General features: G+C 36.9%; 1 protein-coding gene across 1 annotated transcript; it reads right to left on the reverse strand.

Annotated features, from left to right (window-relative positions):
• Positions 1–2,674: 2,674 nt before the first annotated feature.
• LOC139118002 (protocadherin Fat 4-like) lies at positions 2,675–19,594 on the reverse strand. Its single transcript, XM_070681327.1, has 23 exons — positions 19,039–19,594; positions 17,131–17,238; positions 15,942–16,771; positions 15,334–15,432; positions 14,811–14,933; positions 13,041–14,402; positions 12,781–12,888; positions 11,897–12,080; positions 11,550–11,638; positions 11,089–11,229; positions 10,577–10,673; positions 10,181–10,465; positions 9,775–9,929; positions 9,215–9,407; positions 8,625–8,839; positions 7,718–7,930; positions 7,203–7,320; positions 6,683–6,810; positions 6,281–6,399; positions 5,933–6,000; positions 5,589–5,703; positions 5,119–5,173; positions 2,675–4,880 (listed from the first exon to the last, which is right to left on the reverse strand). The coding sequence occupies exons 3-23, from the start codon at positions 16,608–16,610 to the stop codon at positions 4,569–4,571; spliced, it is 4,848 nt and encodes a 1,615-aa protein (XP_070537428.1). The 5' UTR covers positions 16,611–16,771; positions 17,131–17,238; positions 19,039–19,594; the 3' UTR covers positions 2,675–4,568.
• Positions 19,595–23,800: the final 4,206 nt, after the last annotated feature.

The raw sequence follows: 23,800 nt of genomic DNA on the forward strand, positions 1-23,800 counted from the left end.
CATGATGAAAAATGACTGAAAACAAACACAGCAGTAGACATGGAATATATTACCGCCCAAAGTCCTATATAGGGGTCCGTTGCTAGAATATTGGGCCTGAAGGATTTAAATAAGATAAAATACAATACTATATTAAAATACAAAGCAAGCTTTAATCCCGATTTCCCTCCATTTATTCTGAATATCCAATAAATTTGCTGCCTTTGTACAAGTACATTATGGAGCTCAACTAATTAACCTGTGCCAATACAAAGATAACATATTTTAAGTTAAAAAAAATGTACGTCTTGAATTTGTACCTCGAGCTCGAGTCCCAGATTTTTTTTCTTGGGGCATTTCTAAGGTTCCTTATTAGAGGATACTACTTTACGTTCCATAGTCATGTCACCTGGCTACAGTGACTGAATTTTGGTTAAGGACTGGACATAAATTACTGGGGGATGGGGGTGGCCGGTGTTTTTTGAAACACCGCTGCATCAAAAATAGTGACCATTCAAAAGTTCATGCACAAAATTAGTGACCCTCCCCCTTATCCGTACATGAAAATAAGTGACCCTCCCCTGTTACTCAATACCCCCCCCCCAACAAACCCGCAATGTGTTCAAGACCTCCTTCTGAGTTGCTATACTTTTGAAGTCCTCTCCTAAAAGGAAGGCAAAATGTGGCCGATATAACGCTTTGTCCAAAAATATCAAATCATATGTTTGTTATAATTCATGTAAAAGTACTTTGCTTGAAGTGGCAGGTAAAAAGTCCATGAGTGTACAAAAAATGTAATTTTTAGATTTCATTGATAATATTGATTCACTATACATGGTAGTCGACTAAAAGAAAACTATGAACGTGTATTTCAAATATAAAACTAGCAATATCTGTTCATCTATAGATGTTTAGAAACTGATATAAATATACTTGATTTGCATGGGTTGTTTACAAGTGCTCATGTGAACAAGATATTTGATTTTGGAATTTCGCTCAAAATGTTGATCAACAATACATGGGAGTCTATGACAAAACTGTAAAAAAAAATTTCACAATTAAAAATATGCACTATTTGTGCATATATGGACCCTGAATAATTGATATAATTGTACTTGATTAGAAGAGGGTGGTAACACGTGCATCTTTGTACAAGAAATTTGTTTTTGGAATTTCGCATAAAATGTTGATCCATTATGAATTGTTGTCTATGACGAAACTATAATTTTTAAAAAAAAACAAAACTTGGCAAATCTGTGTATTTATGTATGCTTGATTATTGATATTTATGTTCTTGATTAGACTAGAGTGGTTACAAGTCAATGGTTGTGCAAGAAATTTGATTTTGGAATTTCACTGAAATGTCGATTCACTATGCATGGCAGCCTATGATGAAACTATGAATATTTTTTTTCCAATACAAAACTAGGTAAATCTGTGTATTTATGTACACCTAATTATTAGTATTAATGTTAATGATTAGACTAGAGTGGTTTCAAGTCTATGGTTGTGCAAGAAATTTGATTTTTGAGGAAACTACAGACAACTCATAGGTTATCTTATCCTAAATTGTTATTCAAAAGTTGTTCGACCTGAAGCTTCCAGTTGGTATTGATGACATTTTGAACTATTCTGAATAGTGTGTATTCTGTCAATGTCCTCAAAAAATAAAAAATGTACATACAGATCATGAACATTTGACACCGACCTATACCCAATGTATTGTCAATGGGAGAATGATGTCGAATAAGTGATCTCCCAAATTGTTATTGAAAGCGTCATTAAAGGGGACAGTTTATATGCGCAATAGAGGAGTTGGATAAGAAGAAATCATGACAACTTAAATCAATGTGGCTGCTTAGACCATCTATATATTGTTTATTATACCCTTAAACTTGAGCCCGTAGGGCGCGCCGAAAATGGTAATGACAGAAAATGAAAGTGCCAGCAGGTAGTTTTTCTTTTTTCAGTATTCCATATTCTCCAATACGTGCACATGCAATTTCAGCTTTGATGCATAAAAAGGTGACCCTCCCAATAGGCTTGCACAAAATTTTATGACCCTTCAAAAATGCTTGCGCGAAAAATGGCGGCCCACCCCCCCCTGTAATTTGTGTCCAGTCCCTAACCTTCAATGATAATACCGTCGGGGTTGAGTTAACAGATACTAACTTGACAGCGATAACAACGACACTTGAATAAAATTCCATGCCGTAAACACTAGCCACAGTAAATCTTTCGAGCAGCTGTATGAGCTTTGTAAGCATATATACAATTTTGTATATTAAGTTTCTCACACTCCCCGACGCAAGGCATTTTCAATTAAAGATAAACCAAAGTACAACTGTGAATAAAGAAATAAAAAAAAGTAGTCTAATTGTCATCACCCGTCAACCGATGAAGAGTTCCATGTGCAGGCAATATAAACAAAACTATTACCATGTTGAAGTTTCCCTATTTACCCGCACGCAGCAAATTACGGCACGGATGGCAAGCGTACTTGATTTCGTCTCTGATTGCAATCAACAGCTTTGCGTTCGAAATCGCGCAGTGACACTCCCCACCTCTAAATAAAGGAGGTTATGTGACCGATATACGCTATCGCAACTTTGAAAAGACGATTTATTATCCAAGCAGAAACACAAACACACAAACACACGCACACCCAGCACAAATAAAGTTCTAGGAGATGAATACGAGTAACCCTACAAGATAGCTTTATATTTTATTGCTAATTCTGTAGCTCAATTAACCTTCAATGGATTGTACTTTCCGTGACACAAGACAGTTTCACAAAGTTTGCTTTCACGGTTGTGTAAATGGAATGTTTAATGGACGCTACATATTTACATCTATGTTGAGAAATAGTCAAATATTACAAAATATGCATTAGAAAATAGATAAAACCCTACACTCAACTTAGCCAGGGCATTTCTTAGAAGTAATGACTGCAACACTGCTTTATAAATCATACTAATTGATAAAAAGATACTTTAATTCAGAATGGAAATTAATTGATAATTAACGATACGTCATCTTTAATTAAAATTCTCATTATTATATGGTCTTTGTGACTCTATCCCCTTTAAAAGAAGCCAAGAATGCCTCGAAAAACACAAAAGGACTAAAATTAGAACCTCATATTGATAATATTCGATGTATCGAAGAAATTCTGCAAGGTTAGGACGGTAAGCTATGCAGGGTTTGACATCCATTACTAGTACTAGGTTTTGTTGGGCATCGTGAATTAGTCATAAGATATCTGGTTTCCTCTATCGCGCGAGGCCGATGAACTTTAAGATAGTTTCTCAGCTCTTGCGGAATGAAGTATCGTGTGAGTACATTGGTATCAAATGAATAGAACCCGGGTGTGGCGACACTTTTCCATCCATAACAGTGGACCATTTGTAAAGTTTACGATTCATTCATTTAAAAGTCACGACTTCAGCAAATAACAAACATCTCCGGCTCACGACTCAGGTAAATAACGAAAACTGACGCTTCGATCGAGTATACAACATGTAAGCTCATCGTGTACAAAAGAAATCGATTTTCAAACTAAGGTAACACCACGGACCTTCATTTTGTTCTCGTAGGGTAGTTCGTGCCTCAAAAGTGAATGACTTTAAACTTTTGCTCAAACTTTCCTTAAGGACTCTTTCCACCATTCTCTTTCAAAATCCAGTATACAAATCAGGGGTCATCGGTCAAATTTTGGTATTAGAGAAATAAATGACCCAAGATTTATTCAAAATGGCCGCCATCCGTGTGTTAACTCAATAGAGAAAATTTTTTTTTCGACTTTCGAAAACTAAGATGGTGAATTTTTTTACATCAACAGCTTTAAAATGAGCCCCACAAGTGGTAGATCGGAAAAGAATTGTAAAAGTGTAGTATATTTCTCGAAAGTGAAAGATTTAAACTTTAGTTCAAACTTTCCTCAATGAGACTTTCAGTCATTCTATTACAAAATCAAGAATAAAAATAGAGGTCATCGTGCAAACTTTGGTAACAGAGAAAGAAATTACCTAACATGATCTACAAAATATGGTGTGATTGGTTTCTTAACTTGGTATTTTAGACTACAAAGATATTGTCGACTGCTCAATCTCCCTAATTAAATATATTTTCCAAACTACCAAATTTTATTGCTACTAGTTGGCTTTATTGAGTTTTAACTGTTCGACACAACATGTTTTGCATTGTAAGTTAGTCAACGCCTTCTCGACTCTTTCTAAAAGTCAAAATTAATTATGGCAACTATATCTGATAACGTTTACATGACTATGTGAATACAATAACAAGCTTGAAATTCAACATGGCAATCTGGAATGACATACTTCATTTGATCACAAAATACCATGAACCAGTCCTATATTGCCTTTTACAATGATTACATTAAATAGGTAATACTCTACCATGAACTTCACGAATCCTGCAAATAATCTTTAATTTAAATTATTGAGAGAAAGGACTCTGAATAAGAAGCTTTGATTTTACTGAAAACCTTTTAAAATCTACCAAAGGAAACTACATTACATTGTCCCATTCTTGCTATCCCATCCTCTAATTTTCCTTTGCAAAAGCTTCTACTGATAATCTGGTTCCGGTAGTGTCTCTGGGTAATGGGGAGAGTCTTGATGAGTGTGTTCGATGTGATCACCTTGGCGATCACGCATGCTCATATAGGTATGCGTGAAACCTTGGTCTGAATCTGCTCTGTCAGGCACCCAGGACTGTGAATCGGCGACCAAGTAATCATCGTCAAGGGTCTCATCTGGATATTGCGTTGAATCCATTGCATTCGTTTCAGGTGCTTCCGGGAGAGCACGTGTTGGTGCTGGCGTGTGTGAAGCACGTGGAATGGTGAAGCCTGGTGTGTTCGCTGGATATGCGTGCTCCTGAAACAGCAACATTGTTAATGTCTTCCAGTTAAATTGTAGCGTCAGTGATCATTCCTGATGTTTTGCTATCCTTTTAGGGATTTTCACTGTGTAACTTTCATCACTACATGAGTCAACATTTTAGTTTAACACTGAAAAGTGCGAAATGGTACACAAATGGTCAGAAACTTTGGGACATGGGTGACAATTTTGGGTTGATCACATGGTTTCGCTGCTGAATATGAATGATACTCACTTTAGGATGATTTTCTGTATTCTGTCTTTGTCTCTTTGCTGATTGCAATTTTCGGCTGGAAATAGAGCAAATAAGTTTGACATTCAAGTAAAAAAACCAAATGAAGTATATGCAAATAAGGCATTATGATGAAAATCGGCTGGACAATATGTTTTACGCTTTTAGTTCGTTAAAATTCACCAAAGGGATTGATTTATCGATTACAGTGCATTACTTTTTCTTTATCATTGCAAGTGATATCTGTAAAATTTGTGATCGAGTTGTCATTTCAATTATCCAAATTCGTTGATCTTTTACAAATATCGACAGGTGACAGCACAAAATTTTCACTGGACGATCTATATTGAAATGTAAACATGCATATAGAAGCAGTTTACATATGGGATAATATTTACATTTATATCAAAAATTTGTCATGGAGTTTGAACGAAACATGGCAATCCAAAACACTTTTTAAAGAAAATACTCACGCCTGCCACAGATATATAATGGTAACCATAATTATCAATAACCATGTTATTATTATAACTGCAACAAGTACAATGATGATTATAATTGCCTCCCTGGAGAAATCGTCTGATATACCTGAGAATAAAATATAAATGCATTGCTCGTCACGAAGCCATTACCACACTCCTTTACAAACAACATCTTATAAACTCTCTCGCAATATCTTCTATCATGTTCGCCCTTTCAATAGATCTAGATCTGCGGACATTACAAGTTTGGATCTGCATTGTTTGGCTACTTTGACATTGAAAACTACGACGAGATAAGTAGCAAAGTACGGGATTGACACTATTTGCATTTTTACCTGGACCGCTAGTAGTCATTGGCACTGTTGTCTCAGAGGTAATGACACTGACCAATACGGAACACAGTCTGTGTGATATAAAATAACATTCGTGAGATAATTATCATAATGCACATCAGATAAATTCCTTCAAATATATCTCATTGTAAGGTCATTGGCCGTAAGTGTAAATGTACATTGGTATATTTCAAAAGGTCATTCAGCATCAGGTATTGAACCTTCGCCTGGAATAAATATGCTTAGATAAAACACTTATAAGGTAAGTTCAGAATGTAATGTTCAATCGAAATTCCGTTCGTATCTAATGAGTTTTGTCAAATAATCGTATTAATGGCATGAAGAGCTTACCCTTCCTCGTCGGAAATGTCTCTGTCTCTTGTTCGGACTGAAATGGTCAAGTTGTAAAATGTTCGAGTAGTCTCCCCTACAAATACTTCTCCGGTTTGAGGGTGAATGCGAAAAGCACCCTGCAAAGTTAAAGCGGTGAGTAAAGGACAAGGTGAATGACAACATGCCTAAGCTCTCATCAGTTGAGGATAAAACCCCGAAACAAAAAAGCGCTTGCTTAATAGTTTTTTTTGATCATTTAACGCCTACATAATTTTGCAATGCCTTTGACACAATGTATATATATATGTAAATATATAGGAATAGTGAAAGAGTATGTCTGCTTTTAGGAATGGAAGGAATTTATCAATCAGTTATAAGAACAAATTGTGATAAGAGAATGATGACGACAAAACTACATACCTGAGTATTCCCTGACTTTATTGCATACATAAGCTCAGGTTTTGGTTCTGCTGTATTCCCTGGTTCAATTGTGATGTTCAAGCTGCTTTCGGAGTTGATTTCATCTCTGATATTTACAATGTATTCATCTAAGGGTACAATTTGAATGATATTATTATTATTTTTAAACGTTTTCCTCCCCGTACTTTGTATTCACAGCATTGTCAACTTGATGGACTCGGGGCTTGACATTGGGTTAACACTGATAATATCACTGACATGAAAGTTCATAGACACAGATTCTTTTTCTTCACATGCAAACGTTGTTCAACTTAAATTTGAGCAAGATATAGGCACTGTTGATAAGAAAAATTAAAATGTAATGACGTCATTCATTCCTTGTCTTTCATACTCGATGCCAAACCTACTGCGAAAGGTGTAGGCATACACTGTTTGGTTTTACATGTTTGGTCACTTCCTTCTACTCAATTTGACGGAAACATCAAGGTTACGATCATACACTCATGTAAACCGTTCTTACCCTGGCCACATCTGGGTGTGTAAGAGTGCTTAAAGTTCACGATAATCCGTGCATAATCTCTTCTATTTTCTGGTGACCCTGGAGCCATTGGTTCCTTATTCTCAGCAGAGACGATGAGCTGTGGCGACAATAAAATATACATATGAGGTCAAATGACAATAAACCAAGTTTGGCCTGGTGTCAATGGTGATGATGCTTTGATCTTATATAGCCAAATGGCGCAGTTTATAGTTTACTACAAATATTGGTATTGCATATTAGGAGAATTTATATTCTTCATTAACACTGTATTCATCTGTTTGATTTTATTTCCCTTAACGATTAAACTTCTTCAAGGGGAACAATTCTGAACATTTCATAGCCCTGCTACTGCTACTATTAATTGCGCAATACGTAGACACTATAAAGTATGTAGACACTATAATATTTAAATACAGGTATGAGCATGGACATGACAAAAGATCAATTTCGATGTGACAATAAAAAACTTTCGGTCAGACTGAACTACAACTTACTTGGATATTGATGGTAGACAGAAAATTCAAATAATACAATTTTTCTGTGGTGGTTATGGTGCCACTATCTTCATCAATCTCGAAAAATTTTGACGAGTCCAGCCTATTTCCGAGGTCTGTAACGACCATGATGCTAAAGCGACATTCGGCATACAGATATGAATCAGGATCACTGGTTTCCATCACAGCGACAGTATGTCCAGCCTCAGAAATCTGAAATTAAATTGGTAAAAGTACGATGTTAAGAGTTCGTACCGTGTGCAAACAGCGGTAGAGTTAGGTATGTACCTGAAGATAGACAAATTTAGAAGTGTGTGTAGAGATTGCGATAAACGCTCATCAAGAGAACTGAAGTGATACGTTTAAGTGAAAAGCTAGCTCGCCATACTTTAAACTAAATGTTATCTAAGTATTAGTTCATTATTGTTCGACGAAATAATTAGCAAGACGGATCGACATATACTATGTTTTTAGCCCAGATAAGCGATGTATTCATCACTTTGATAAAGTTTGTGAGCGATGTGTGTTTGTTTGTCTTTGTGTGTGTGTGTGTGTTTCATGAACTCTACAGCGTGTAGAGGGGTCGTACAACCCAGTTTCATATTGAACTACTCTTTTTTAAGGGTGGGGATTTAGCCGGGGCGGTTTTGACTGCGATGTCTACGCTGGGTGTCGTTTTTTGTGAATTTGTATCCCACAGAGAATTATTTGGATAGTGATCCCTATGAGACAGGTATAGCAGACAATTGTATTTAGCTTACTGTGATCGAGGTTGAGAAGAAAATTCTTCACCTAATTTCGTTTATTTTCAAATATTTCAAAGCGCGTAAGTTTAATAAAGAAATATTCAAGGTAAGATTTTGTATGGCTTTGGATAACGTAATCATCAAGAGACAATCAATCTTACCTGCGGTACAACGACTGTCTCTATATAATCTTTAAATTTCGGACCATTGTCGTTGACGTCACCGATCGTGATGATAAGTAATGCTGTCGCTGATTGTCGATCGAACATGTTAGCATCGTGAGCTTCGATGACGATCGTCACTTCCTCGATACGTTCTCTGTCCAACTCTTGCTTAACGTACATTTCGCCACTGCCTGGATCCATTTGGAATAAACCTGTAACACATTCATGGCTTTTTATGAGACAATCCATTAATTCGAATTAATGTTATACTGCACAATTTGATTTCTTTGGTTCTCTATTGTCCGATAGTTAACGGAGAAAATGAGAGGGAATTCTCGTAGCCGGTCAAAAAGCTTATCTCCGAAGGTATAATCTAACTTAATAAATTGAAATTTGTATATTTATATATGTAGTATAATTTTCAAAACACGAAACATACTCAGATATATCTGGATAATATGATGTCGTGCTTAAAACTTTCTGCTCTCACACATGTGATATTATTTCGCCCAAGTAGTACAACACAAGGCACTTCGGCTCTGTTTGGTCATAGCTTACGTTTTGCAAATAGACGACAGGTTTCTTACCATCCTCGTTGCCTGCGATGATTTCATATATAATTACTGCATTGGACCCTTCATCACTATCGGTGGCCATTGGCCGACCGACCGGGCGAGTGGGAAGTCTTGTTCCGACACCAGCATTTTCATAGATAAACGCCTTGTACGTATTAGACTCAAACCTGGGTGGGCGGTTGACTTGCACAATGTTGACTACAAGCTACACACAATGCAAAAAAGCAAAATGTTAAGATAACGTATACATTTCACTGACAACTTACAGAAAATATTGTACACAAGATTGTCTTTCAAAAATAATTATTTAATTCAAACGAGCAATATGAGAATTCTACTTCTCTATATTTGATTGGAATTTTTAAATCGATGTTGAAGAATACTGAATCGAAAAGTGCGAGACAAGATTACGCCAAAGCTGTACTTAGAGGTTTATCCAGGATCTGTTTCATTCTGAATGAATTATTTAGTGCCAAAATGGAGTCATTTCCCTTCTTATACAACGTTTTTCTGTCAGTAAATAATTTCATTTGCACATGTATTTACACTTGTTTGTGCCAATAATCACTCACATCGGTAGTGGACATCAGTGGTTGGTCGCCATCATCCATGCAGACGATATCGATATGACAGGACGATGATGATACTTCGTATAGAAAGTCTGTTGTGTGTATCTCGGCGGTAGTGGTATTGATTTCAAAGAGATCTTCCATGCAATCCCCCAAACCTAGGGATACAAGGTATATATAATACTGTGTTTGGCAGAATGACAGACAGATCCCTATTCTATGCATGTCGTCATAAAAATTATGTATAACTCTGTCAGATACAAAGTGATGGGACACAATTAAATAGTGAATACTGCAGCTTGATTGGTTGCTTTGAAAGTAAATTAAAGTAATTGAAACAGTACATCGAGAACTGAATGTGTCTTCTTAATATCAGTGCAAAAGGTGAAATTCAAGTCTAGGTACTCACTTGTTAACCGAAACGTCAAGTTTGCATTTTTTCCGACGTCAGCATCTTTTGCGCTGGCTGTCATCACATAGGTTTCTGGCGGTGAATCTTTTCTAATATTAGCCACATACGGAAGACCTTGGAAATGTGGTGCGTTGTCGTTGATGTCCTCAACTTGTATATCGATGGTCAAAGGCAACGATGATAAGCTCAGAGTACCGTTATCACGTGCTACTACAATGATAGTATGGGCGTCCTTCATTTCTCTGTCTATTGTCTTGGCGGTGCGAACCGATCCTGAAAGCTCTGTTGATAAAAGGAATATTTTCGTCTCGACAATTTTTTCAAAGTCTGTGCGTAAAATACTATATCAGACGTTCGTCTATACTTGGTGTGTCGATGAAAGCAATAACTCACCGTCAATCGAAAACGTTCCATTTGAGTCGTCTTGTAGTTTGAAAATTATAACGGCGTTTTCATCGATGTCATCGTCACTTCCTTGTATATTGGTTACCTGGAAGTTAATATTACTGACAATCAATCAACTTTTTATCATTGTAAAGGCAGGATAATTATTGATATGATAACCTATATTTGCACTGAGATAATTGAGTGAAGCAAAAACTCACGCATAATCACCGAACTTAATTATAGATTACCGCTGTTGTATCTACCGGCAGTCTTACGTGTGCACAGTAAATGCAACTTATGCCGCACTTTGAATCAGAACAAATTTGTATCATTGTAAACATTTCACAAACGTTCTCAGTATAATTTTCAAAGTGTTAAATAGAGGAGAGATTTTTTCGAGTTACGACTTTCGTGGTAGTTAAGAAAACCACTGAGGAAATTATTAATATCTGATATAAACGCTTCATTTCGAACATGTCTACGAAGTGATTTGAATATTAAAATACAGATATATTTACCAGTGTTCCCTCAAGAATGTTCTCTGGAATATTTAACAGGGTTGGTTCTGTCCATATGATAGGAACGTTGTCATTTTCATCAAGTACATCTATTATAATTGACACTGTTGAATTGAGAGGGACATCACCACTATCTCTAGCCTGTTAGAAATTAATTAATTAACGTAATTACTTCCACATGAACTGTTCACTCAAAGTGTAATTTCCAAGGGCCATGGATTTGTCACATGAACTTGACCGGGTTACAATACTAATTGATTTATGTGTCTTATCTTAAAATCGCTTGAGCGAGCGAAACTCAAGGAACGTACATAGACACAGTAAACTTTGATTTTGTATCACCAGTTGTTCATGCACATACGTTCACAAGTCATAATTTAATCAATGAGAATGGGGGTGGGCCTTTTCTATATTTAAAAATTCAACTATTATCGGAACTATGTAAAAAACTTTGCACTCACCATAATGACAAGTTCATATAAGTCATCACGTTCTCTGTCAACGTCTATTACCGACAATGCTCCCGATACGGTAATATCAAAAGAATAATCTGTAACGACATAAACAATATCCGTTTTAATATTTTATGCTGACAATACATTCTACTTACTTCCATCGGGTATATCTATATCTCTTATTCTGAAGTAATCGCTGCACTACTATCCGATAACATGTATATCTGTCTGTTGTTATATTTAGAACAGTTTATAGCGACCCAATATTTTAGTATTAAATATTTCCATTATTAGTTTTTCATGAAGATAAAATTTGATCCTCCGTTAATGTCAAAATTACAGGTCATTCGTACCTTTGTTGCCATCAAGGATGCTGAATTCAATCTTGGCATTGGATCCGTAATCATCATCCTCTGCTTGTAATATCAGTAAGGACCTAGCAGGCGTGTTTTCCGGAATGGTCAAAAAGTAGATTGGTTCCGATGGGAAGACGATGCGAGGCGCTACGTCGTTCTCGTCTTCTACTGTAATGTTCACCTTTGCAAAACAAAAAGTGGGCATGAAACGTTGCTACGGCAATATTTAATGCCTAAAGATCCAATGACTGTAAGGTTGAGTTTTTTAAGTTTTTGTTGCGTGTGTCAGCTGCAGACTCTTTGTCTTCTTCACACAGCGTGTTGGACTTCGGACATGAGCAGTACCCTGCTCTGCAACATTGACTCTATGTCCTGCGTTGTTTATGACAAACAATGAACGAGAATTCGTATGTTTGCAAACTTTTAAAAGGAAAAAGACCCATCTGCAACGCAGCAAACATCGTGGCCAAGCTGTCAAGTGTCACAGAGCAACACCTTAAGCTTTGGAATGTATCGCTTTTGTAACTTGTTCATTAATTGATTTAATGAATGATATGCCAATTTAAATGAAACATGAGCTTGTCTCTCCCTCTCAACATATTCTGGTACTTGACCTTTTCATTCTCAACTGCATATATTTTTACAAGTGGTGAAAATTTTGATATTAAGCTACAAATATTTTGAAAATGTCAAGGTTATAATAGTGATTCATTGATATCATCTTTCTTGACATTTTTCAAACAAATGTGTTCGAGAGAAAAGGACAAACAATGACATCAAAAGCAAACGGAGAGAGAGAGAGAGAGAGAGAGAGAGAGAGAGAGAGAGAGAGAGAGAGAGAGAGAGAGAGAGAGGAGAGGGGGGGAAAAAGAAAGACCTACTGTAGCAAATGCATATCCATCTGTCCCATCGCCATGTTTGGCCAACACGCTGAATACAATTTGAGAGTTACTTTCTCTATCCAAAGGCGCCGTTGTCGATAGGAGGCCCTGATACAAAAAAAGCGAAAAATGTCATTTTTAAAAGTAGAATTTCAAATTAATGCTTACGAAACAGACAACAAATGAAATATTGCAACCACATGACAGTACTGAATCAAGTTCATAAATTTTCGAAACATTTCGGAAATTAATGAACTTACCGTTTCGTTATTAAGATTAATGCCGTCAACCTCAAACGGAAGGTAATACACAAGATGACTTAAGAGTTCACTCATAGCATGCACTCTTCCAATCATGGAATTTGCCTGGTTTTCTCTAACACTGAAGTGATACATAGTCGCATTAAAATTGAATTGATATGAAGATTGTAGAAACAATACATCTATCGTTGCAGAATCTTGAATTGGTGGGATACCGCCATCAGTAGCAGTCACGTTGAATGAAATTTCATCTCTAGAAGGATAAAAGAGGTCCTTAATTCTGATGACTCCGTGTCTCGAGATTTCAAAGTGGTCACCATGTTCAAAAGGCTGTAAATTGTAAGTAATATCTGCGTTTGTTCCAACATCATCGTCAGTTGCTATGACGACAGTTACAAGAGTGCCTGTTTCAATGGGTATTGTCGGTTGATAGACAACAGTCGATGTGTATAGTGATTGTGAGAAGATTGGACTATTGTCATTGTTATCATCCACTACGATGGTGACTCTGACAGAAGAACTCAACGCTGGCGTACCAGCGTCAACAGCACCGACTTGCAGTGAATGGGTATCTGCAGTCTCTCTATCAAGACTTGCCATCAAATATATACCTCCGTCGCTTGCAATGGTGAATAATCCGGCTGACTGTGACGAATACTCAACTATCTGGTAATTAAATTCACCATTCATTCCTTCATCAGAATCGGAAGCAGATATTGTCGCTATAAGACTTCCAGGATTTGTTATTTCTGGCACATGCTCAATGTAAAACTGCTCACTGAATACAGGAGGGTTGTCATTTTCATCCTCTACTGTTATGTAGACATCGACTTCTGATACCTGTACTGGAAATCCTTGATCCCTTGCAGCGATTGTCAGATGGTAAAACTGTTCACTTTCTCGGTCAATGTCTGAGAGTGTGGACAATTTCCCTGTCGTCAGGTCGATTTTGAATCGTCCATTTCCTCCACTGTTGATATTATATAAGACTTCTCCGTTTAAGCCGGAGTCGGCATCGTTAGCATAGACTGTGTCCAAAGTTGTTCCTATTGGTACATTTTCCATGATTACTATATTCCAAGATGACTTGTAAAAGATTGGCTTGTTGTCGTTCACGTCAGAAATGCTAATAATAAAGTCGGCAGTGTTCGACAAACCCTCTACAGAGCCATCTAAATCAGTTGCCGTCACTTTCAGGTGATATATAGTGGTATTTTCATAGTCGATATTAGGGTTTTCTTTTGTCCACACAGTAGCATTCTTAGGGTCTATGATAAACGACTCACTTCCTTGTCCAGTAAGAGAGTACCTTATGTCTGCGTTGATTCCAATGTCATTATCCTTTGCAGTGATCGGAGGTGCCTATGAGAGAAACGATGCCACAAACGTAAATCTTTAAAATTGACCTTTCCCGGTTATCCCACGATGCATCGCTGTGGCTGTATCAAACGTCATGTACACACTCAAACAACAGAAGTGTACTAAATTTCGGTTGTACAACGGGTTTTTTTAATACGAAAATGACACAAAATTGCAATGCCAAAAAATACATCGTGGATTTTCATTCATCGGCGACGAAAATGTAGGCCAGGGTGTAACCTGCCATAGTGTTCTGTAAGTAACATACCCTGCGTTTACCCTACAGCTAAACAGTTCTACGAGTAACATACACTTTGTATACCCTAATGCGCATGGCATCATACAACCGGTAAAAGAACTATGGAAGATCCGGACTCTTTATTTTGGGAGAAATTTGATATATATACTTACGACAACGAGAGGTTGCATTTCACCAGAACTGCCAGCATCCTCTTGAATAGTCGCAGTGTACGTTGACTCTAGAAAGAAGGGTGTTTGGTCATTGACGTCATCAATCCTTATTTCAAAGTACGGCTGAAACAGAAAGTATATATCCACACTGTTTAGTGTTGTAGCCCGCGTAAAATGATGGCGATTTATAAGTAAAGTTACGATCATTACCAATGCTTTCTGTATAGACATTTTACAAATTTTACTTTATTTTTAGCGTTCGACGGTTCTATTGTATCAAATGTGTTGTGTATTTCTAAAAAGGTAAAGCTTGCAAATTATTGCAATCGTGCCATGATGAGTTGAACTCTCTGCTGTGATTAGAATATGTCACAGATAAAAAGTATTAGACTTGCATTGCTATGAATTTTTGCAAAAATGTATGCGTAACAATATTTGAAAAAACCAAGCAGCCAACGATGGCAAACTGGGCATTTTTTTCAATGCTGCGGAAATATAATAAAGCTTGTTCCGCCGTACCTACCTCTCGTCCCGTCAAACATTGAATTTCAAGGATTATAACTGAGAACAAATACACTTCCTGCATCTCGCGATCTACTGGATAATTTGTCGTCATTTCTCCCTGGTAAAGGACAAGGATCAGAAAGACAAGACATATTACTGAACACAGTGCACGTAGTCTGATTATGTTTAGTATTGTCCATACTGGATAAAATGGAACAAATCACCTAAGATGACTAAGCATTATACTGTTCTTTGTAATTCTGAGATTCACGTTCTTGTTTGATAATTTTCCCTGAGCACATTCTTGTTTCTTTAATATTGATAATAAGATTTGCCAAAAGCCCGATTTGTACTAGTTTGCGATAATGAGATGGTTCAAGAAAGGAAAACAAAAGTCGTTTACATTTTTATGAACGTTGAAATCACAAAGTGTGTCCCTTTCACGAGCATTTTCTTGAAAGTGTGATAATATTTCACACTTATCCTATAGGGCTCGACTCAAAAGTTTACACGGCAAATGCCGCGATCAGATTCCATTCATGAATGGATTCGGCTCCTAAATAAAATAAAATATTATCACTATGACGTGTAAATCGTCATTGCATAAAGCACATAGAATACTCGTACCGTATCTGCATTCACTGCAAACGGAAAGTTGTCATATGCACTCGCTCCGACGACTTTGTATTCGTAGTCCTCCTTTTCAAAGCCTGGATCACTTGGTATAAGATTGAAGAGGAGCTTGCCGGCGACAGTATCTTCGGGCAAGTTGAGATAATATCTACTGTCATTTGCGTTTGTGTATTTTACGAGTAAAGGTTCAATTTGAACAGAAACTGTGGAAGAGTCAGTTGCTACACCGTCAGAAACACTGACAGGTATGGTTAGTGTGTTATGTCTCAAATACTCATCATCTTCAACATCCTTAAGGTTTATGACACGTTTGACGGTAATCGTACCATCATCAGTATCCATAGAAAATAAAGACATGTAATAGGCAAGTTCTTCAGTTGTTGATCCTGATATGGAGTATGATAAGCGAGCGCTGGCATCAGATTCAGCTTCTAGTACGGCAATTAGAGTCCCAACAGGTGAGTATTCCATCACAACGCTTTCGTATGGTTCATTTATGAAGTGTAAGTTGTGTTCATCGATATCAATGATGTTTATTGACAGCGTGACGAATGAAGCATCATCTGCTCCAAGTAGTCGTACTTTCAAATCATAATAACTATCAGTTTCGTAATCAAATGTTTGCAGTGTTACATATAGAGCACCTGTATCACTTTGTACCATGAAGGTAGAACCGTACGTGTTAGGCTCCAGTATGTATTCCCTTACTGTGTCTGGATTCCGGACGATAGAGGAAATTTGGAACAAGGGGTTAACAAGTAAAATACCTTCTGTAAATGTGAGACTTTTGCATCCTTGTTCAACTATTATAGGCTCCTGATACTCTGAAAAGGCAATTTAAAAACATTGTCACCACTAGAAATTAAAACTATATACGTCAGTTGTTTTTTTATTAATGCGAATATCAGTTTATCGGTAATAGGCATTTCTTATTAAACGACCAATTAAGTATAACCGTATCCTCCTAAGTTTAGCTTTTACATAGAATTAGTACTTCTCTTTCGTCTGATACTATCGCACCAGAATCCCAGGGTTTTGTTTCTTATGATAATTTGTAGCAGGACATGTTCGATATAGTGAAATAGTGACTGTGTACCTATGTTCTCTTTGAAGAGAAAATCTACATTCCATGAGAAACCAATCGTTCGATAACAATAGAGTAACATGATAATGTATTATCTACCTGTTTCACACTGTAGGCCAATAAAGGTATCTAGGCAATAGCAAACGTAATAAGCATCTTCTGCTACGCATCTTCCATCGTTCAAGCAAAGACTTCCTTCACATATAGCTGTAAAATGTAACATTATATTGACTATGAAATTAGCTTTTAATCTAACTGAAATTTTATGCAACGTAAGCTAAGAACATCAAATGTGACACTAAAGAGCTTTTAGAAATATAGCATCAACTAAAATTCATATGTTATAGGCTTTTGATAACTTTGATTTACTATTGAAAACAAAAAACTTTTCAAACACTCGTGTTGATTTCTAGAGTTATCATTGTTGTGTTCGCAAAAACTTCCCAAAGAAAATGAAAGTACAGCGCTTGTCTTTTTGGTGTGGAGTTTCAGGGTTTGGCACACACGGATTTTTTGTTTGGCACAGCCAAGGTTTACAGTTCGACACAAAGAAATACCAGACGGAAATGCAACATTTTATCCAAGACAGACGACACGTTTTCATTTCTGTCTTCGTCTGAGAATGCCGCACAGTGCAGTGTTGTTGAGTTGTTTTAACGGTCACAACTGTCGGTCTGAACAGAAAAGGACCCACGTTTGATCGTCGTATCTTCGTATAGCTATCGCCTTGGAGTAATCTATCGAAATAATGCAAAATACACGGGGAAGAACCTACACCCGTGGAAAGGCAACCAGCAGTGATCTCCGGCAATAAGTAGTTCACGAAATAGAGGAGATAGGTGGTGATCAGGCGACTGGTTTTGTACCTCGTGGATCATATGTACAAACAGCGAAGAAATTGCGATTGGCAGCAACGACCGTATTAAAAGAAGATTTGGGTACATTTTTGCAAGACCGGTTCAGTAAATCCCCTAGAAACTATCGCCGTGGTCGACAAAGAGTGTTACTGGACGTTGAAGTTGAGTTCATAGGAGCCATCAAATCTGAGAAGCCCTCAGTTAGGGACCGTTCAGTTTTTACGGCCTTGGGTCGCCGGTGTCCAAAAAAATATAGACCCCCTGCATTTTTCGTGAAAAAAGATGACCCCCCCCTTTGTCAGACCAAAAAATTTGATGACCCCCCCATGAAAAATAACCAAAACACATATGTCAAATTTACCCGCACGGTTTGGATTTGAACTCCGGTACGCGGCGCTTTATTCGTGTAGCAGAGATGCCAGTGCACAAACTTCTCAGCCACATCCATGCAAACGTCTGTTAATTAGGACTCGTGGTACGAGTCCAAAGGGTTGTGTAAAATTGTCTGCGTTTTCCCCTGTATTGGACTTGGACTTGGTAGGCCTACTAGACTCATGTTTGTTTATTGCAATGAGTTCAATCTGTGCCTGCCTATCTGCGCCGCTGCTCTCTGAGAGCAAAGTTGGCGGAAACAAGTTTTCATGTGCAAGTTTTGATGAACACTGAATACACAGGTGGTTTCCGTTATGGAAGTCAAACCTGGCTACACTGAGTGAGTGTTACCCTTCAGGGTACAATACAAATAAATGTTTAGTCAATTTCATAACAAATAGTTTCAATTTTTGCATTTATTTTAATATTCCCGGTAAAAATCACGCCCTTTAGTGCAAATCACATCCCTTGATGTTAGGCCTAAATGGAATAGTCTTCCGGTGTGTTTGACCGAGACTGCGAAGGTTTGAACCAATCATACGCCTGTATCGGGAAAGATTACTGTCACTCTTAGGTAAAAGTTCTGCTACAGTGTTATAGCTCCGTAACATTCTGCATGATAAGAGAACGTGCGGCAATCGACGCATCCTTTGATGTTATGTGTCGGAGTACAACAACTTGTACGTTACAGTCAAGAAACCCGTGTGTGCCAAACCCTGAAACTCCACACTAAAAAGACAAGCGCTGTAATTTATTACATTTCAAATCAATGATATACCTGATCTTGTTGTTAGTGTCGGTGTCGAACTTGTCACTGAGCTCAATCGTCTTTCAGTAATTGTTGTCGTTGTAATACTATGTGTAGAAGAGTCTTTTACAAAGGCTTGAGTGGTGTGTGGTGAAATTGTTTTGGTTTTTGGCAAAACTGTCTTGGTTACCAATGCTTCATATGTCGTTGCAGCCACGGATCTCTTCGTTTGTAAATTATGGGATGATTTCGAAAACACTGAAATTGAAAAAATGTTCGACGAAAACAAATATAACTAGATACTTAATTTGAATTTCAATCAACTCTTATATGTCAAAGCGATACATATGATACTGATAAAAATAACAGGACATACATATAGATATACATTTGAACCTTATGTATTACACTGCTTATATGGAAATGATATATATTGAAACCTTAGGTATTACACTGCTTATATGGAAATGATATACATTGAAACCCTTAGGTTTCACACTGCTTATATGGAAATGATATTCATTAAAACCTTGGGTATTACACTGCTTATATGGAAATGATATACATTGAAACCTTAGGTATTACACTGCTTATATTGAAATGATATACATTAAAACCTCAGGTATTACACTGCTTATACAAATGATATATATTAAAACCTTGGGTATTACACTGCTTATACAAATGATATATATTAAAACCTTGGGTATTACACTGCTTATATGGAAATGATAAATACATTGAAACCTTAGGTATTACACTGCTTATATGAAAATGATATTCATTAAAACCTTGGGTATTACACTGCTTATATGGAAATGATAAATACATTCAAACCTTAGGTATTACACTGCTTATATGAAAATGATATTCATTAAACCCTTGGGTATTACACTGCTTATATGGAAATGATAAATACATTCAAACCTTAGGTATTACAACATACATTAATATAAATAACAGTTAACAAGATTAAACATCAGTGATGCTAATATACAATATCTTTGAGTCCCAGACGCTTTTGCGAGGTGACTTGGATGTCTATAAAATCACAATGTGTCACCAAATCTAGCTGTAAGGTAAGAAGTATTAATAACACACCATGGCCTATGTTTACTTCGATACACTTCAATTATACGATATTCAACAAATTAAGTACAAATAACATGCCCAGAGGAGACATTTCAGAGAAATGTTATATTTGTAAATAATGAAATCATGGAGAAGATTACATAATGATACAAAACATCGGTCATTATACATGTGCATGGGATGAATGGTATTTTTGTTCAGTGGGTTTTTATAATTTACTTTACCACCGTATTTGTCCTTTCGATGCAGCACATAGTATCATCGACTGCAAATGACCAAACAGAAGTTCCTTCGTTGGTGTCTTCTTTCTTTAACATCGGGGATCTTGATTAACACTGATGCCTAGGATAGATTAGGATACTGTGCCATAGAATATGCGAACTTCAAATATCCAAGTACAAGAAAATATGATGTTACATCTATCACTGAATACACATTTTTCGTTTCACAGAAGGGATGTGTTATCACGATACCCATTATGGGTGATACCTACCATCAAGTTGTTATGTTCAAAACATACAAGAGTTTATAATACTTACAGTATGGACGCTTCAGGTTTAAATTCACCTTTGGAAGTTAACACACACGCTGTTAAACTCTTCTTCTGTAGAAGCGTCATTTCTGAGCTATTAGTGTGGGTTGCCACATCGAATGTTGTTGAAAGCTTTACAGTAGCGTTTATTTCATGTGTCGATGAATTGTCATGGTGAATGCTCATGATGTTTCCTTCCTTACATCTGTACCCATTTCCGTTAATGCATTACATATAAATTTGAAAAAAAAACATGCATTGCATTTGCCCAGGAAGAAATATGTATTTTCACAGAACATGACGCAATACTCACCAGGGTATTTTGTGTACCTGTAAATTTAAAGGTACAAACTCAGCGAGCCGTAAAGACATACTAGCAATCATTATTACTTACCTTTTGAAGTCGACATATTTGTTGTTGTATCACTTTCTGTGAGCCTTATATCTGAACTACGCAGTGAGCTGGGTTTACTCCCGCTCTTGTTCACGGTCCTGCAGTAGTGTCCACTTCAGTTGTGTCGTGTTGTCAATCAAATTAGATGTTGTATTCCTCAATCTGTGTACTTTTCTATTTGCAGTTATATGGGCTAACATGGAATTGTGCACAGAGCTAAATTATTCGAAAATTGTGTCCGATGGCTTTGATTCGAAACAGTGGATCACAGAGAGTTAATGTAGGTAATACTTAACGGTGTTTTTATTCAGAAAATATGAGTTGTACAACACATGGATCACGTGCAAATTTGTTGTTTGCGTGTTGCGGGCTCATACTCACCTGTTGTTGATATGGCTAATGTTGTCTTTACAGATTTGCAGGCTAGGTAAAGCGTCAGTCTTGATGGGCGTCGATGGTAGCATAACAGATGATATTGACAACTCTGCACTTTGTCCAATTCAGCTGTCAAAGATGTCACTGCAGCAGATAATACAATGCCTTTCACCCGTGTCTATTTCATTTCACAGCTTATGTCAGGCAATCTATATCACATAGACTGAAGAAAATAAAATGAACTTGCAAATATTACAAAATATGCTTCGGTATTTATGGTCTTTTGTTTACTTGAAGACTTTCCAAAGATATAGAAATTCTGAAAATCTGTGAAAAACACGATTTGAACTAATTTGGGATAATTGGATTTTCATATTTTGCAAATTTCTCAAAAGTGTTAGGTGCCATATAGCTGAATGTTGCAATATCGCAAATTACTCATAAAAACAAGTGTGTAATATAAAAAGAAAAGCAGATGAGATTACATTTAAGATTAAATCGACACTACTTCACCATCCAATTATCCCATACAAGTTCCAATCGTGTTGAAATTAAAAACAAGAATGTCAAACATTAAACCTCACAATCTGCAGTTCATACATAATGATTTCTCCAAGGTACACTCTTATCTGAGGTAAGCAGTATGCCGTTGTCACCGCACATGGTGATAATATTGACCTAATGCATTTGCCTCGTACGGAATATGGACAGAAGTGATTTCTAAAATATTTTCAGTAACATCGAAGGCGAATAATCAAACGCGATTGTCGTCAACATTCGCTAAAGTAAGAAACTTTAAGAAAGATATTTTGATTTTTGATAAAAATGCTAAAGTTTGCTTTAACGTCACTCTTACATCATCATTGAATTATTCAGTAAGATGATTTTGACCACTATGGAAAAAGCATTTTATAGAAAGAGTATAATTTCCTTATACTTACAATATCTCCTCTTTATTTATCACAATTAAACAAATCATTTAATATCATGTGTAGCTCCCCACTAGATGATCACCATGCACAACTTAAGCATTGCTGTGGTTATCACCAAAACCTGTGCTGCTTGGTCTTCAAAAGCATGTCGATACGTTTTTGTTGAGTATGGCGGTCAAAGGAAATCCTGAGGTAGATGAACACTTACAAAAGAACAAGTATGGTCAATTTCAGAAAGGGTGCTTCTGCAGGCCTCATTGATGTATAGTGTAATGTAATACTAATACGCTTTTGTACACGCTCAACGGGGTTTAGTCAATGCTGAGTATTAGAGGCTGCCGAACGGTGTCTCTAAGCAGCGATGAAAGTACTGACACATACACTTGCTAACAACATCCCATATCCTTGTCACAAAAACTTACCGTTTTTTACCAAAGCGTACTTTACTAACGTCATGATTGTACACCAGCATCTGCATGTTGACGGTGACACGCCGACTCTTACTAAGTGCGCTAAGAGAACAGCTGATTTGCCTAGCCTCGATATGACGAAGTGTCCATCATAAAATATACCTTTTCAATGACACACAATAGGGTGCTGACATCTTCTTTGTACATAAAGACAGTTCCATTATTGTTAATCGAAGTGCCATTGATGGTAAAACTGACGACACAATTCGAATTCACACTATTCCAAATTGTTTGGAACCTAAACATTCCACTCTTTTATTAACCATTGAGTGTCCTAAATACCAGCATACTATACTTTGTTCAGAAAACCCAAGGCCATCTTTTCGGTTAAGACTCAAAGCTAAATCATTGTTTTCTGGCGATCGGATGCCTTTTGTGACGACGAAATAAGACGCTAAGGAATTGTCAAAAGTTCAGTGCCCTGTTTAATCGGAATGTAGGGTGTAATGCGGCATATGGTGTATGAACTAGGTGTGATCATGTGAGCATACTCCATGCTGTTGAAATACAACGAAATGACGAGAACAGAAGCTGAGTAAATTGGTCAGCTGAAGTCAATAGAATATGTTGATATTCTATGAAAGCAACATTTCTCGAATTGGCTATAGAAGATCCAATCTACATGTCATGGTGATGTCTGCTGTCTACGTTATACCTCAAAATTTGTGTTTTCGTAAATCTGCATTATTATAAGTGTTTCACCATAGTCCAGATGGCAACTCGACAGTGAATGGCAAAATCGTAGAATACAATCAGATGCTCTGAACGTTCGCCACTCAGACAATAATGAGATCGGTGTATGTATTACAAACATACTCTCATTCTCAATTATCATTGATAGTTGAGGTGACATATTGCGAGCGTAAGTTTCAATAAGGCATTGAATGAGAAAATTTCCTGACAGGGAGCCATTTTAAAGTTGGTAGACTTGAATTAATAATAGTACTACATAAGGAATATGCAATTCGCTGACTTCGTAGATATCGGAAAAACACGG

Source organism: Ptychodera flava, chromosome 18 (assembly GCF_041260155.1).
Source record: "Ptychodera flava strain L36383 chromosome 18, AS_Pfla_20210202, whole genome shotgun sequence".
Lineage (NCBI taxonomy): Eukaryota > Metazoa > Hemichordata > Enteropneusta > Ptychoderidae > Ptychodera > Ptychodera flava.

What these genes read in the sequence shown, in the direction of transcription:
- LOC139118002 (XM_070681327.1), bottom strand. Translation starts at nt 16,610, where the DNA reads ATGGTACAAAGTGATACAGGTGCTCTATATGTAACACTGCAAACATTT. An exon ending in ATGGATATGCATTTGCTACA is followed by an intron (nt 12,081 to 12,780) that starts GTAGGTCTTTCT and finishes TGTTTTGCAAAG; the next exon opens with GTGAACATTACAGTAGAAGA. An exon ending in ATTATATATCTGTGGCAGGC is followed by an intron (nt 5,174 to 5,588) that starts GTGAGTATTTTC and finishes CTCTATTTCCAG; the next exon opens with CCGAAAATTGCAATCAGCAA.